Source organism: Scyliorhinus canicula, chromosome 20 (assembly GCF_902713615.1).
Source record: "Scyliorhinus canicula chromosome 20, sScyCan1.1, whole genome shotgun sequence".
Classification (NCBI taxonomy): domain Eukaryota; kingdom Metazoa; phylum Chordata; class Chondrichthyes; order Carcharhiniformes; family Scyliorhinidae; genus Scyliorhinus; species Scyliorhinus canicula.
The window spans coordinates 62,993,480-63,008,668 of NC_052165.1; the positions used below are offsets into that span (position 1 = coordinate 62,993,480).

The 15,189-nt window shown below is 42.6% G+C and overlaps 1 protein-coding gene across 31 annotated transcripts in view; it reads right to left on the reverse strand.

Annotated features, from left to right (window-relative positions):
* The window catches only part of cadps2 (Ca++-dependent secretion activator 2), an 858,338-nt gene that overhangs the window by 20,795 nt on the left and 822,354 nt on the right, over positions 1–15,189 (reverse strand). For 14 of the 31 annotated variants that reach the window (XM_038780116.1, XM_038780103.1, XM_038780104.1 and 11 more), the window contains one exon: positions 1,143–1,190. The exons of the other annotated variants lie outside the window; for them this stretch is intronic. In XM_038780116.1, the coding sequence (XP_038636044.1) occupies positions 1,143–1,190 (48 nt within the window). The remainder of the gene's footprint in view (positions 1–1,142; positions 1,191–15,189) is intronic. 31 annotated transcript variants of the gene reach the window in all.

Genomic DNA, 15,189 nt, shown 5'->3' on the forward strand with positions numbered 1-15,189 from the left:
GGATAGACGATGGGGAATCAATAACTGGTTTGAGGTAAAATTGTGTTTTTGTTTCCGCCTTCATAAGCTGGTCAAAGATTTGAGTCAATAAAAGCTCATCATCATGAACATAACAAACAATAATCGCCCTCTATTTTCTTGGAAACCTTTCTTCATTTTAGACATGATTTCAGAGTTAACACGATTTTAAGGACACTGAACTAAAAATGGCAGCAGAAAGAAAAATATAAGCTCCACAATCTGAGATGAATCTCAATAAATAAATCTTTGAGAGAATGGAAGTTTTGGGCTGACAGGTGACTTCTCAGCCATTGCCAATCCCCCCCCCCCCCCCCCAATCATCACTTGACACAGTTGATTTGGTACAACTTAATTCCCCTCTCTGGTCACAATTTCAATTTCCCACCTCATATGCACTAATCCGCCATCATGTGCTGCCCTGATTTGTGGTACAGCTCTTGGAGTTAAGAATGAGCAATTGACATTGAACGTACTTGTACTCTGAGGCTAGTTTTAGCTGTACCTGTTGGATTGGATTTGGTCAACTAGGATACACACCATGATTGTGTATCCTAGTAATAATGCTGCACTGGGGTCTTTTACCTGTTCTTCACACTTTAATAATCCTCTGATGGAACAAATGATGAATATCAAGGGAAACCAACAGAAAGTGGCATTTTGTCAATACACGAAGATGGCTATGCCAAATTGGAAAATGTATAAACATTAGGAAAACAAGTACTCACATCCTACTAATACAAGTGAATCATACATTTCAGTGTAAATTATTTTTTAATTGGACTTTTTCTTTCTGTCTCATATTTTTACTCTCCAACTGGGCTCTAGATGAAATGTGTTTAATCAGTTATGCTATGCAAATCTATTAATGAAACGTAAAAAGAAACAGAAATAAATAGAGAGGAGCACAACTTGTGAAACTGTCATCTCAACTTGAGAACAATTATTGCATTCTTGAACAGAGTCTCCACAAAAATGAAACTGTCAAAACATTTACATAAAGCTCAGGACTAGTTAAAAATCCACACACGAAGATAATTCACCAGACTGTTCGACCAACACAACTTTCAGAAGCACAAGTAATGAGTGACACCACATGAAGGGCTTTAGAAAGAAACCGTTACCTCAAATAGCCTCAAGTACATCATTGAACTTATACCATCCATCCTTTTCTAAAGGTGGAAGAAGGAAAACAATGATTATGGCATGAAGAAGGAAACAGCATTGACTTTGTTCACTGGAGCAATGAAGGCATACCGGCAGAGCAGTCATTCTCTGTCCAAAACAAGAGGATGCAACTGTATATAAAATGGATTTGGAAAAAAAAGCAATACAAATGCAACCCTCAATACACCGAGACCTAAAAATGTAGCACATTGATGGTTCACATTATGCTGAGTTTAGGTACAATGCAAATAAACTTCACAATGAAGAAGCAGTGATGCAGTCATGACTTTTCATCCTGGCCACAGTTATCGTCACTAATTTCACCCGATGCATAACTTATAAAAATGTATATATATATATCAAATCACTTATAACTAGACCTGTGCCATTTCATATTTTATTGGTTGCTTGGCACATTTATGTGTACATCTTTCTCATCTATCCATATTAGACCAGGTATTTCTGTCACTTCCTCTTGGAATCTGAGCACCTTTTGCAAATTTTATTCAACCAGTCAGAACTAATGCGTCATTAGTCAAGTATAGATAGAAGAATCATGTACGGAGTCATGACTATCCATAATCTGGTGAATTCCAGTTGTTATTCAAATAAAGGTCGTTTTAAGGGATTTGCATTGGTAAATATTAGAAATAAGGTATACTTTTAAGTGGGTTCAATTTACTGTTTCTGTATCTGGAAGGGTAAAACCCATAGTTAGATTCATGCTGGACAAAGATGTTTGCATATGTGGGGGTTGAAGGGATACTATGTGATAAATAAATAAAAGGCATAAGCATGTGAGTGTTGTTTAGCAACTGGAGCCTCGTGAGGTAGAAAAGCTTTTCAGTCTTAGTTTAACTAATTTGATTGTAGTTGAAGGTAAGCAGAGAGAGAGAGAGAGAGAAAGACAGCTCCCACAGCTCTGCTTGAAGCAGTCAATTTTGAAGGCTCAAGAGGGATCTCTCACGGATTTTTTAGTAGCAAAGCCATACCATGGAGTAACGGTTAAGAAAAGAAGTGCAGAGATCGGAATAACCTTAGTTAAGGAAATTAGAGAAATAAAGAGAAGTTTCAAAGAAGTCTGAGATTAAAGGTACTAGAACAGAGCCCTGTTCAGTAAAGACATATCTAATTGAGAGGAAGGCTGTGATGCCTGAAAATTTTCGGAAGTGATTTTCAGGTTTGTGACACGACAGCCTTTGTAATGTGAGGTGAAATAACAGTGGGAATTGGTGGCTGGATTCTGGAGTTCATTTAAAAGCAGTTAAGTTAAAGAAATCCTGGACTGGATTTGCTGTTAAAAGTAGAGTGGAAGCTTTATTTAAAAGTGTCATTTAGAAAACCTTGTATGGATTTTTGAATGCAAACCACTAAGGCAAAGCATACTTATGAGAGAAGATTTTAAAGTGTGTTTTTGGGTGTGGAGTTTGGAAACACTCACACGAAAATCATCTGGAGGCATTCTGAGGGGATATCCACAAACATTCACTTGGGTCTCAGAGTGGAGAATGTATTTTCTCACAGTCTTTTGTGTGTTTAAAAGAGACCTTGTGTTAATAAGACCATTGTAGATTAAGATGTGCATCATAATCCGTATTAATCCTAAAAACTGTGTGTAATTGTTAAACTAAGTGGGGGTGGGAAATAAAGGCATATTGTATCATAATCCAATTTTTTCATGTTTAATAATTTTTTTATTGTTGTTTAGACTAATTAGCGGTCCTGTGACTCTGTTCTTCCATGTTTTATTAAAAAGTAAATAACATTTAAGGTCTTTTGAGCTAGGGTTCCATTCTGGGATCTTCCCATCCAGCGCGGACATCAACAGGGATCGCAATACAGTTTTGGAATGTATTTCAACTAAATTATGGGCGTGTGGCAATCAGAGCTCTGACTTGGAAATCCAGGCTTGAAATCCAGTGACATACTCGCTGTTTTGATTGTGGGGGTTCTGCTGCATATGATAATCACCCCATCAGCTGGTATAAAAATGATTACAGCCTTGGAAGGAGCATTCACATGCAAATTCTTCTGCTATTTTCCAAGAGAAGAGTGTGAAGATATGAAGAAGAATTCTTACATGCAATGTTCGAAACATGGAACTTTGTGAGGATCATAAACAAGTTCAAAAAGGACGATTATTACCAAGTCTCTGGGCCCCAATCAGAAATATATTCAAATAAACTCTTCAGACTCTCTCCTTTCCATATTAATATTGGTGAATAGTGTCATGCAATTAGGCAAAAATGTACAGTATGGCTTAGACAAAGGGCAAATCCTCTGCAAACTGGACCAATAAAGCTTCTTAAGCCCAAATTAATCAGAACTGTATTACTATTTTCCAGCTCCTGGTTATCCTAGATTGGGATTTACGGCTGGCAGTGATTATGATCAGTCTTCTTTTGTGATCTCTGCCCTCTGGGAATCTGGTTAAGATTGTCCAGACTCATATTGTTCAGGGAACGTGCATTTTACAGAAATGACAGGCTTCATCCCATTAGCCTGGGTCTAAGGAATCTTATTTATAATGGAGGAAAATGTACCAATTTGAGAGAGCCAAGTATAGATTAGAAAGGACCTCATATAAGTTTCTGATTTAAAACTGGATAACCCAAAGATAACAAAAGACCCAATATCTGGATTTGGTTTGAACTGAAGTCCAGAATTAAAATACCAGATGAACAAATCATGACTGTATTTTCAGTAAATTAAATTGCACAAAATTAACTTTGTGATGATTATTGGCACACCTCTGAAACTGGGCAAGGGAAGACTGTGGAAATAAAAACTTTTACTTATCTTTCTAATATTGCACATACTAAATTTGTATCTTGATACAGTTTTGCATTTCAATGGACTGTGTTATCACATTCAATGAAGGGTTCACACAGCAGGCGTATCACAATATTTGTCAAAAAACACTGAGAAATCATAATTCTTAAAATTTCCTTCACCAAAATGTAGTTCACTTTTGGCCATGGATTGCATTGGAGACCTCCTGCATTGTATATCAAGAAGATTGCAATTGACCATTGTGTATGAAATTGATTGAAATATTAAGGATAAGAATTATGTTAAACCTGAAAATTCCAAATTCAGAATTGTATTTATAATTGATACAATTCTAAAAAGAAATACACTCCAATACAGGCACTGCTAGTACAGGCTATTATCCACATAGTTCATTTGTATGCAGTGTCAAATACTGTACAAACCACATTTTACTTCAATACAAAATAAGGTTGTAGGAAATAATATTTTATTTCTTGTATTTCAAAGATAAATACATTTCTATTAAACTGATCCATCTTGTCATCAGTTCTGAATATGGATTTTTTTCTTATTTTGTTTGGATCAAAGGTGACCCAGACCAATGTTTGATGGGGCCAGTGTAACACAAACTTCTTCATTTAGCTTGTTAATAAATTAAAAGTGAGTACAAAAACAGGCTGTATTTTACTATTTGCAACGTCATTAATATTGCCACTCAGTGCAGGAGGATACAAAGTGATCAAAGGAAGCAAAGAGAATGAAGACACCTCCTTTTACAATCAATGGGCAAAAGTGTAACTGAGCCAAAGCCCTTCTGAATGGTGGGAAATAGGTTGTGTCCGCAAAATAGTGCTTTCATTTGAGCTATGTTATTTTTAGAAAGAATGCAATTGCATTTTGAAATGTTAAAAATAATGGATCAGCCTGTGATACTATTGGCAATACTGCGATAGTGCAGCTGTGGAAGAACTAAACGGGAACTCAGTCATTCTTTGCCACATCTTTTTGGTTCTGTTTCTGGGTGTACTTTTGGGAATACTTTTTAACAATTGATTCCCACCATATCCTGTTTCCAGACAGTGTGCCAACTCATGGATCTATTAGTATGCAATCAATTTTCTAGTACTCAGTGACAGTAGAAAATTAACTCCTGGACAAGTGCAACACATTAACCAAATAACACATTAGGGTGGTTGATCCAGTTATAATCCTGGAAAGAAGTCTCACCGCTGGGAGCGCACACCAAGAAACTGCAAGCACACAGTCCATCGGTTTCCATCCTTTTGGAAAAAATTCCTTCAAATATCAGCATACCCACTTTGATGCTTGAAAATCTGCTCTTCAAACATTTGAATGACCAACATCGCAGATTACATATGTTCTGAAATTTGTGTTTCTGCCAGTGAGCCTCTGGGAGCTGTTCAATATGCCCAGTCCGTTAATTTTGACAGATGGAAAGTTATTGGTACTGCATGCCTGAAGTTTCAACAGATGCTGGGTGAAGGCGAGACACTCCCTGGGAAAGCATAAACTTATGGAAATTATCCTCTTAATGCATAAGTGACTTCTGAGTAGCAGAAAATTGGAAATGAGAAGTGAATATATGATCAATTTGGAAAAGAAGAGCAAAATCCTCCAGAAACATCACCGTGAAAACTCCTGATTCTTGAACCCATTAATGAATCTCTATACGTTCCCTATTGTCTGGACAGGTCAGAGATGATTTAGGTGATGGTGCATGGTCTGCCCGACTTATTTGTTATTCAATTTTGCCAGGGTACTGCATCATGAGCTAGAGAGTGTTTTAATTTGTTTAAAACGTTAAAATCAATTCTGGACCAATTTACTTTTGAAACCAGAAAATAAATAAAGATTATTATTATTATTATTAAAATGTGAGGCATACAGAAAAGATCATTTTGTTGAAAAGGAAAATACTATGACTAATTATCGTACTCTAGCCATATGCTGAATACCCAGCAGCAGTTTAGTACCCTTTCTTGCTGAGCTTCGTTGTGTGAAAAATCACAGATGCAAACATTCTGTGATGCAGGAGCATTTAATCAAGATTCCTACTGAATGGATAGACCGGAGGGATTACAGAAGGCAAAGTGGGTGGGATACAGGTTGAGGAGGCTTTGGAAGATGTGAAAGGTGGAGCAAGGCAGGAAGGATTTGGGAGAGAATTCCAGAGGGCAGGACTGATGGATGAAGATTTTGCCACAAAACGTGGTGCAGTGTGAAGGAGTGGAGACTGGACAGCAGTGGATGTTGGACGGAGAAGAGGGTATGAACTACAATGTAAGGTTGAAATTGGTTGCTGTGGCGAATTGTAGCATGGGTATTAGCGAGCGACAAGGTTCATATTGGCCATTAATATTTTTCAAAGCATATCGAGAATGAAAATGACCTCTTTATTGATTAGCAACAATTATTGGCCACCGGATGAACAAGAGGAAGTTCTTCTTGTTCTTTGCAGTGGCCAAGTATGATATTTGCAAAACTATTTTAATAACACTTCTAATCCCATGATTGCAGATTGGTAGGAATATAAATCACAGTTGATCACAGAGATACTGGGCTGAGTTTTCCTTTTACGGTCTCTGACTCTCCTTGACATTGCTGCCTGATGTCTAAGAGTATGTTAAAGGATGTTGGCCTACTGGCTCAATCACCATCCAATCCAAGCCCAACAAAGTATGTACTCAAGAGGGGATGCAGTCTTTGTGGGCTCAATTTTAAAGGCACTGGGTCGCCATGATTGTGGACACGGGAATCCTGGGCAATGGAAGAGGCCAGGACACAGCAGAACAGCAACATGGCATGCATCTGCTGAAGGCAGCAGCATGGTGGGCTGCGCCTTTCTGGAGGTACTGTCAGAGTTGGCAGCTGCCTGGTGGAGCATCCTGTTTCTCGAGGATGGCAGAAGGAAACCACAAAGCATGAATACGGAGTGTTGGCTCAAGGGATGAGCAGTCACTGTGTGGTCAACAGGATGTGGCTGCAGTGCATAAGACCTGCGAGCAGAATTAGGCCACGGCCATCATGGCTGATATTTTTCTCATCCCCCTTCTCCTGCCTTCTCCCCATAACCCCTGATCTCCTTATTAATGAAGAACCTATCTACCTCTGTCTTAAAGACACTCAATGATTTGGCCTCCACAGCTTTCTGCGGCAAATATTCCACAGATTCACCACCCTCTGGCTGAAGAAATTCCTCCTTATCTTTCATTTAAAGGGTCGTCCTTTTAGTCTGAGATTGTGTCCTCTGGTTCTAGTTTTTACGCACAAGTGGAAACATCCTCTCCACGTCCACTCTATCCAGGCCTCGCGGGATCCTGTAAATTTCAATAAGATCACCCCATAGCTTTCTAAACTCCCAACGAGTAGAGACCCAGAGTCCTCAACCATTCCTCATACGACAAGCTCTTCATTCCATGAATCATTCTTGTGAACCTCCTCGAGATGTGCAGGAAGTATCGCAACGATCTTGTGAAATCTGAGTGTAATGCTAAGCTCAGGCTCACAATACTGAAGTCATCAGCAAACCTATGGGCGAGTAGCCTGAGGGCACATCTCACTCAGAAACTGTGAGGATGTGTATGTCCACGTGCACGCCAAAGTCGTAAGCAATGCTCACACCACAAGCACTTGTGAAAGGAATGTCCCTGGAGGGATGGACATCGTAAATGTGCTGCAAGCTCTCGTGAGCACCATCATCTTTACTGTCTCACTCACAGGTTTACAGGAAAAAAGAGCACGTGCTATGTGCGAGAAAGTGGTTGCTCTGGTGTTGGGAGTTGTGCTGCTTCCTGTACTGATGATCACGGAGTAGGAGGCCCTGGGCATTGTCAGCATGACAACTTGGCAGAAAGTTAGCAAGAACGAGATAAGTTTCTGTCTGAAAGAGGGTATTAGCCTCCAACCATTCCCACGTAAAGGTGAAGCTCCTTTGCTCAGTTTATGCCAAAGTTTAAGTTGCTATGAGGTCCTGCAGCACTCCAGAACCATCTACTGACAGAGGAGGGATTCCCCAACCAATGTCTTATGCCTTAGGGATCACATCCAAGGTATTTTTTTCTGGAGCAGCGACGGGAGATGTGTGTTCAAATGTCAGAATTCTTTGAGATATTGCAGAACCTTGGAAAAAGCCCATGGAAGAAATTGGAGATCAAATGATGCTGGACGAAGCTAGAACAGTTGTTAAATTTAAATCGCAGATAGATAGATTTTTGGTGAGCAAAAACGTTGAGAGATATGGGCCAAAGGCAGGTCTATGAAGTTAGGCCACAGATCAGCCTCACCGATCACAGATAGGCCACATGATCTCATTAAATGGTGGGACAGACTTGAGGGGCTGAATGGCCTATATTCATGAAATTATTCTGCAATATACGTTATCACACGCACATATATAAACACAGACACATACATATACAGTTATATACACCCATATACACATATACATACACATACATAGACATACAAACATACATATAAAGATATACATACACATATAATCAAATATATATATATATATATATATACACCGATAGGTACATATCACAGCATCCCTGTGCAGGAGGCCATTTAGCCCATCGAGTCTGCACCGACCATCTGAAAGAGCACCCTCCATCGGTCCACTCCCTTGCCCTATCCTCTCAACTCTATAGCCCCACCTAATCTGCACATCCTGAACACAGGGGCAATTTAGCATGGCCAATCCACCTAACCTGCACATCTTTGGATGGGAGGAAACCGGAGCACCCAGAGGAAACCCATGCAGACATGGGGAGAAAGTGCAAACTCCACACACAGTCATCAAAGGTGGGAATCAAGTCCCTAGAGCTCACACAGTAGTGCTAACCACTGTGCCACCGCACCAAATGCTTCATTTGACTAGTCAGAGCCTGTCACCATAAGACCATAAGACATAAGACCATAAGACATAGGAGTGGAAGTAAAGCCATTCGGCCCATCGAGTCCACTCCGCCATTCAATCATGGCTGATGGGCATTTCAACTCCACCTACCAGCATTCTCCCCGTAGCCCTTAATTCCTCGCGACATCAAGAATTTATCTATCTCTGCCTTGAAGCCATTTAGCGTCCCGGCCTCCACTGCACTCCGCGGCAATGAATTCCACAGGCCCACCACTCTCTGGCTGAAGAAATGTCTCCGCATTTCTGTTCTGAATTTACCCCCTCTAATTCTAAGACTGTGCCCACGGGTCCTCGTCTCCTCGCCTAACGGAAACAGTTTCTTTGCGTCCACCCTTTCTAAGCCATGTATTATCTTGTAAGTTTCTATTAGATCTCCCCTTAACCTTCTAAACTCCGATGAATACAATCCCAGGATCCTCAGCCGTTCCTCATATGTTAGACCCGCCATTCCAGGGATCATCCGTGTGAATCTCCGCTGGACACGCTCCAGTGCCAGTATGTCCTTCCTGAGATGTGGGGCCCAAAACTGGACACAGTACTCCAAATGGGGCCTAACCAGAGCCTTATTAAGGCTCAGTAGCACACCAAGATTACTCCAAACTCTAAAATGTGTGAGCGAACATGCGACTTGTATATATATATATATATATATATATATATATATATACACATACAATACACACATATACATATATACACACATTAATACACACATATAAACATAGATACACATACAATACACACACAAATACACAGATATACATATACAATACACACACACATACAGATATACACATGCAATATACATACACATACAGATATTCATATACAATATGAACACAGGTACAGATATACACATACAATATACACATACAAATATACACACATACAGATATACACCCACACACATATATATATAGATATACACATACAATACACACACATATATATATATATATATACACAGATATACACATACAATACATAAACACAGATATACACATATATACACATACAATACGCTATACACACATACAGATATACACATACAATACACACATATATATATATATAGATATACACATACAATACACACACATATACAGTTACATATGTACAACACACACACATGTACAGATATACAAGTACAATATACACACATGTGCAGATATACACGTACAATACACACATGCACATGTACAGATATACACATGATGCACACACATACAGATATACACATACAATACACACATATACAGATATACACATAAAATACACACACATATACAAAGATACATGCAACACACACATATATATATATATATATATATATACAGATATACACATACAATACACACACATATATACACACACATATAGAGATACACATACATATATATATATATACAGATATACACACATATATATATATATAGACACACAGCACGGTAGCATTGTGGATAGCACAATTGCTTCACAGCTCCAGGGTTCCAGGTTCAATTCTGGCTTGGGTCACTGTCTGTGTGGAGTCTGCACGTTCTCCCCGTGTGTGCGTGGGTTTCCTCCGGGTGCTCCGGTTTCCTCCCACAGTCCAAAGATGTGCAGGTTAGGTAGATTGGCCATGATAAATTTCCCTTAGTGTCCAAAATTGCCCTTAGTGTTGGGTGGGGTTACTGGGTTATGAGGATAGGGTGGAGGTGTTGACCTTGGGTAAGGTGCTCTTTCCAAGAGCCGGTGCAGACCCGATGGGTCGAATGGCCTCCTTCTGCACTGTAAATTCTATGATAAAAAATTCTATGATATGTACAGATATACACATATTATACACATACATACAGATATGCACACACACATAGATATACAGACACAGGCAGATACACACGCATACAGATACACACACACATACACACCGATGCACACATACACACATATACCGTATATACCCATACACACATATATACCGATATACCCATACGCACACATCTACCGTTATAAACATACACACACACATACCGATACACATACAGCTATATAGACATATACACATAAATCAGGGAGGCAGTGGTGTTGTGGTATTGTCACTGGACTAGTAATTCAGAGACACAGGGTAATGCTCTGGGTCCTGGATTTGAATCCCACCCCATGGCAGATGGTGAAATTTCAATTCAATACCAATCTGGAATGAAACCATTGCCACAAATGCCCTTCAGGGAAGTAAATCTGAGCTACATGTGACTCCAGACCCACACAGCCAAGTCATTCACTCTTGACTGCCCCCCCCCCCCCCCCCCCCAAATGGTCTGGCAAGCTACTCAGTTCAAGGGAAATTCAGGATGGGAAAAAAACGTTGGCCCAGCCAGCGATGCCCACATCCAAAGAACGAATGGACAAAAACACATATACAGATATACACAAATACAAGTAAACATAAACACACATAGACTTCATCTTCAATGATCACCTGCTGATAAGTATGATTGTCCACCTAAGAAAATCCATGTTTTTGGTCCAGGGTTCTTGCATGGCTGATGAGCCCAATCCGAGAGCTGCATCTTCGATAGGTGTTTCTGGCAGGTGGGATCGCTCCTTGGATTCTAGATTACTGGTATTCCTTTCCCAGGTTCCTTTTCCATACCTCCTCTGCCATTGGGTGATCTCAAATAATTGTGTCCCTTCAAATCAGGAGGTTCCCTCAAGTAGGTCTCTTCTGCGCAAGGGTCTCCCAGGCGTTGGCATCGATATCGCATGTCTTTGAAGCACTTCCTTTGTCTTCCTCTTGTTCAGAAGCCTTCCTTGAGCTGGGCAAATTGGCCATCAGGGTACTGATGTCCTGAGCACATGGCTAGCCCAGCAGACTTGGTTTTGAATGATCATGGCCTCAATGCTGGTGATCTTGGTTCCTTCAAGGGCACTGAAGTTAGTATGCCTGTCCTCACAGCTGATGCGGAGAATCCATCTCAGACAGCGTTGATGGTACCTCTCCACAGCCTTGAGGTGGCATCTGTTGTAGTCCAAGTAACTGAGCTGTATAGGAGAGTTGGGAGGGCGACCACCTTGTACATGAGGATCTTGGTGTTAGCATGGATGTCACAGTCGTATCACAGTAGGTATCTGAAGCAGGTGCCCGTGGATTGGATACAATGTTGGATCTCCACATTACATCAGCCTTAGATGAGAGGTCGCTTTCCAGGTATGGGCAATATTCCACATTTAGTCAGGTTTCTTGTTGATCTTGGTGGAGTGAGAGACCAATCTTGCCCTGGGGCGGGTTGGTCAAGGCCGAGTGTGTTCTTAAAGTTGAGACGGAGACTGATTCTTTGGCATGCTTCCGCAAAGGTGTCAAGCATGGCAGTGGAGATTCTCTTCTGAATGAAGATGGCGATATAATTAGCTTCTGAAGTTCCACTAGCGATATCAGTGTAGTTTTCCTCTTGGACTTTAACCGGTTGAGGTTGAAAGGTTTCCCATCCATCCTGTAGACAATGTCCACTCCACTGGAAAGCTTGCTCTTGACAAAGTGAAGGATGGTGACGATGAAGATGGAGAAAAGGTTAGGGCAATGACACATTCCTACTTGACTCCAGTCTTGACCTCGAGGTTTTCTGACTTTCAAAATTGGAGGAGAAGGAATCACCTGTCATCTCCATCAGCTATTGCTGAAAATCTGGGGCAGAGGAGATATGCCTGCCAACATCAGGGATGCCGTCATCGCTACCATCTTCAAGAAAGGTGACAAAGCTGACTGTGGGAACTACCGAGGAAAATCCATGCTCTCCATCACTGGAAAGATCATCACCTGACTCCTCGCTAGCCGCCTTCTCCCAGTCTCTAAAGAAATCCTTCCGGAAATCAGGTGTGGGGTTCCGACCAACCGTGGAACAGCGGACATGATTTTCATTGCTCGGTAACTCCAAGAGAGATGTCAGGAGCAACGTCAACCTCTCTACATGGTCTTCACCAATCTGACCGAGGTTTTTAACTCAGAAGTGCCCTGGAAAAGCCTGTCAAAGGCTGGCTGTCCAGAGAAATTCATCAACGTCCTCTGACTCCTGCACAACAGGATGTCGGTGACAGCCCTCACTGTCAGAATCCCGCCCCGCCGTTCCGACGCCGGCTGCCGAATTCTCCGGCGCCGGTTTTTGGGCAGGGGCAGACAGTGCGCCGTGCCGGTCGGGACCGCTGGCTGTGGCCCCCGGCGATTCTCCGGTCCCCGATGGGCCAAGCTGCCACCCCTTTTCGGCCAGACCCGCCGGCGTGCATTAGACCAAGTCTGTACCGGCGGGACCTGGCTTTTCGAGGGCGACGTGCGGAGTCCTCCGGGGGGGGGAGGGGGGGCATGGGGGGATCCGGCCCTGTGGGGGGGGGGGAGGGGCGGGGGGCTTAACCGATCTGCGGGCGGGTCTGTGCCGTGGGGGCACTCTTTCCCTCTGCGCCGGCCTGTGTAAAGCTCCGCCATGGCCGGAGAAAAACCCACTGCGCATGCGCAGGAAACATGCCAGCGGTTCCACGCATGCGCCAGAACACGTTGACACTCCTGCGCATGTGCCAACTCACGCTGGCTGACGGAGGCCCTTTGTCACCTGTTGGCACGATGCCAACCACTCCAGTGCCGGCCTGGCCCACGGAGGTGCGGAGGATTCCGCACCTGCAGGGTGGCCCGACGCCGGAGTGGTTCATGCCACTCCTTGGCACCGGTGCGGCCCGCCCAGCCGGTCCCGTAGAATCCCGCCCACGGGGTCCTTGACAGATGTTAGGTCCAGTTGCAGTGGCAAGGGAACCTCAACAACTGGGGATCTCCAAACTGCTACAGCCTTCATCCACCATCGCAGCCAGTGATACCCGTATCTTCCACCTGATCTACCACTCAGGACTTGTTTTGGATTGTGCTTTGTCTGGTTCCTCCCCTCTGACCTTACTATCATGGGTGACCCTGCTAGCAGTTTAAGATGGCATTGCTCTTGGGATCAATGGAACGTTTAACCCTCTCTACCACGGCAAGGTGGCAATCCAAGGAAAGGACACAGATAGATATACACACACACAATATATACATGCACATACACACATTTCTGTGCAAACACAGATATACATATGTACACACACACTCACACAAGTTTCTCTCACATACACACACACACCGACAAAATATTTGATTTATTCTGGGGATGTGGCCATCACTGCCAAGGCCAGTATTTAGTGTGCTTGAGTAGGTGGTAGTGAGATTCCTTATTGAGCCTTGTGGTAGTTACACCTGCAGTTCTGATGGATAGGAAATGCCATGATTATAACCCAGCCATGAAGGAACATTTTAAGTAAAGATGGTGTGTGACTGGTCGGGAACTTGCAGGTTCTGAAGCACCTGGTACCCTTGTTCTTCCAGTTGGCAGAGGTCACGGTTATGGAAGGTGCTGTAAAGGAGCCTCGGTGAGTTGCTGCAGTAAATGGGACACTGTGACTGCGGTGTGCTGGTGTAGCGGAATGTTCAAGGCAGTGGATAGAGTGTTAATCAAGCAGGCTGCTGTTTCCTGGATGGTGTGAAGTTTGTTGAGTGTTGTTGAAGTGCCCACCCAGGTAAATGGAGATTATGCCATCACACCCCTGGGCATGTGCCTTGTAGAGAGTAGACAGACAGGCTTAGTGGAGTCAGGAAGTGGGTTACTCAGAATACCCAATCTTTGTCTCACCTTTGTAACCAAGGAGTCACAGTATTGATATGGCTGGTCCAGTTCAATTTATAATCAATGGTAACTCCCAGGATGTTGACATGGGCGATTCGACTTTGGTAATGCCATTGAATGTCAAGTGGGGTGTGGGGTAGGGGTGGGAGATGGTTACATTCTGCATCGCTAGAGATGAGCATTAACTGACACTTGTGTGGCATAGATGTTACTCGTCAATTGTCAGCCCAAGCCTGAATGTTGTCCAGGTCTTGCTGGGCATGAAGATGGACTGTTTCAGTATCTGAGGAGTCGCAAATGGACCTAAACACTTTGCAATCATCAGTAAACATTCCCAACTCTGAACTCATGGATGGAGGGAAGGTCATTGATGAAGCAGCTGAAGATGGTTGGGCCTATGACACTACCCCGAGGAACCTCTGCAGCAATGTCCTGGGACTGAGATAACTGACCTCCAACAACCACAACCATCTTCCTTTGTGCCAAGTATGACACTAAGCAGTGGAGGTTTCCCCTAATTCCATTGACTTCAGTTGCTATGACATCAAGGGCAGTCACTCTCATCTCACCTCTAGAAATCAGCTGTTCAGTCCACATTTGGACCAAGGCTGA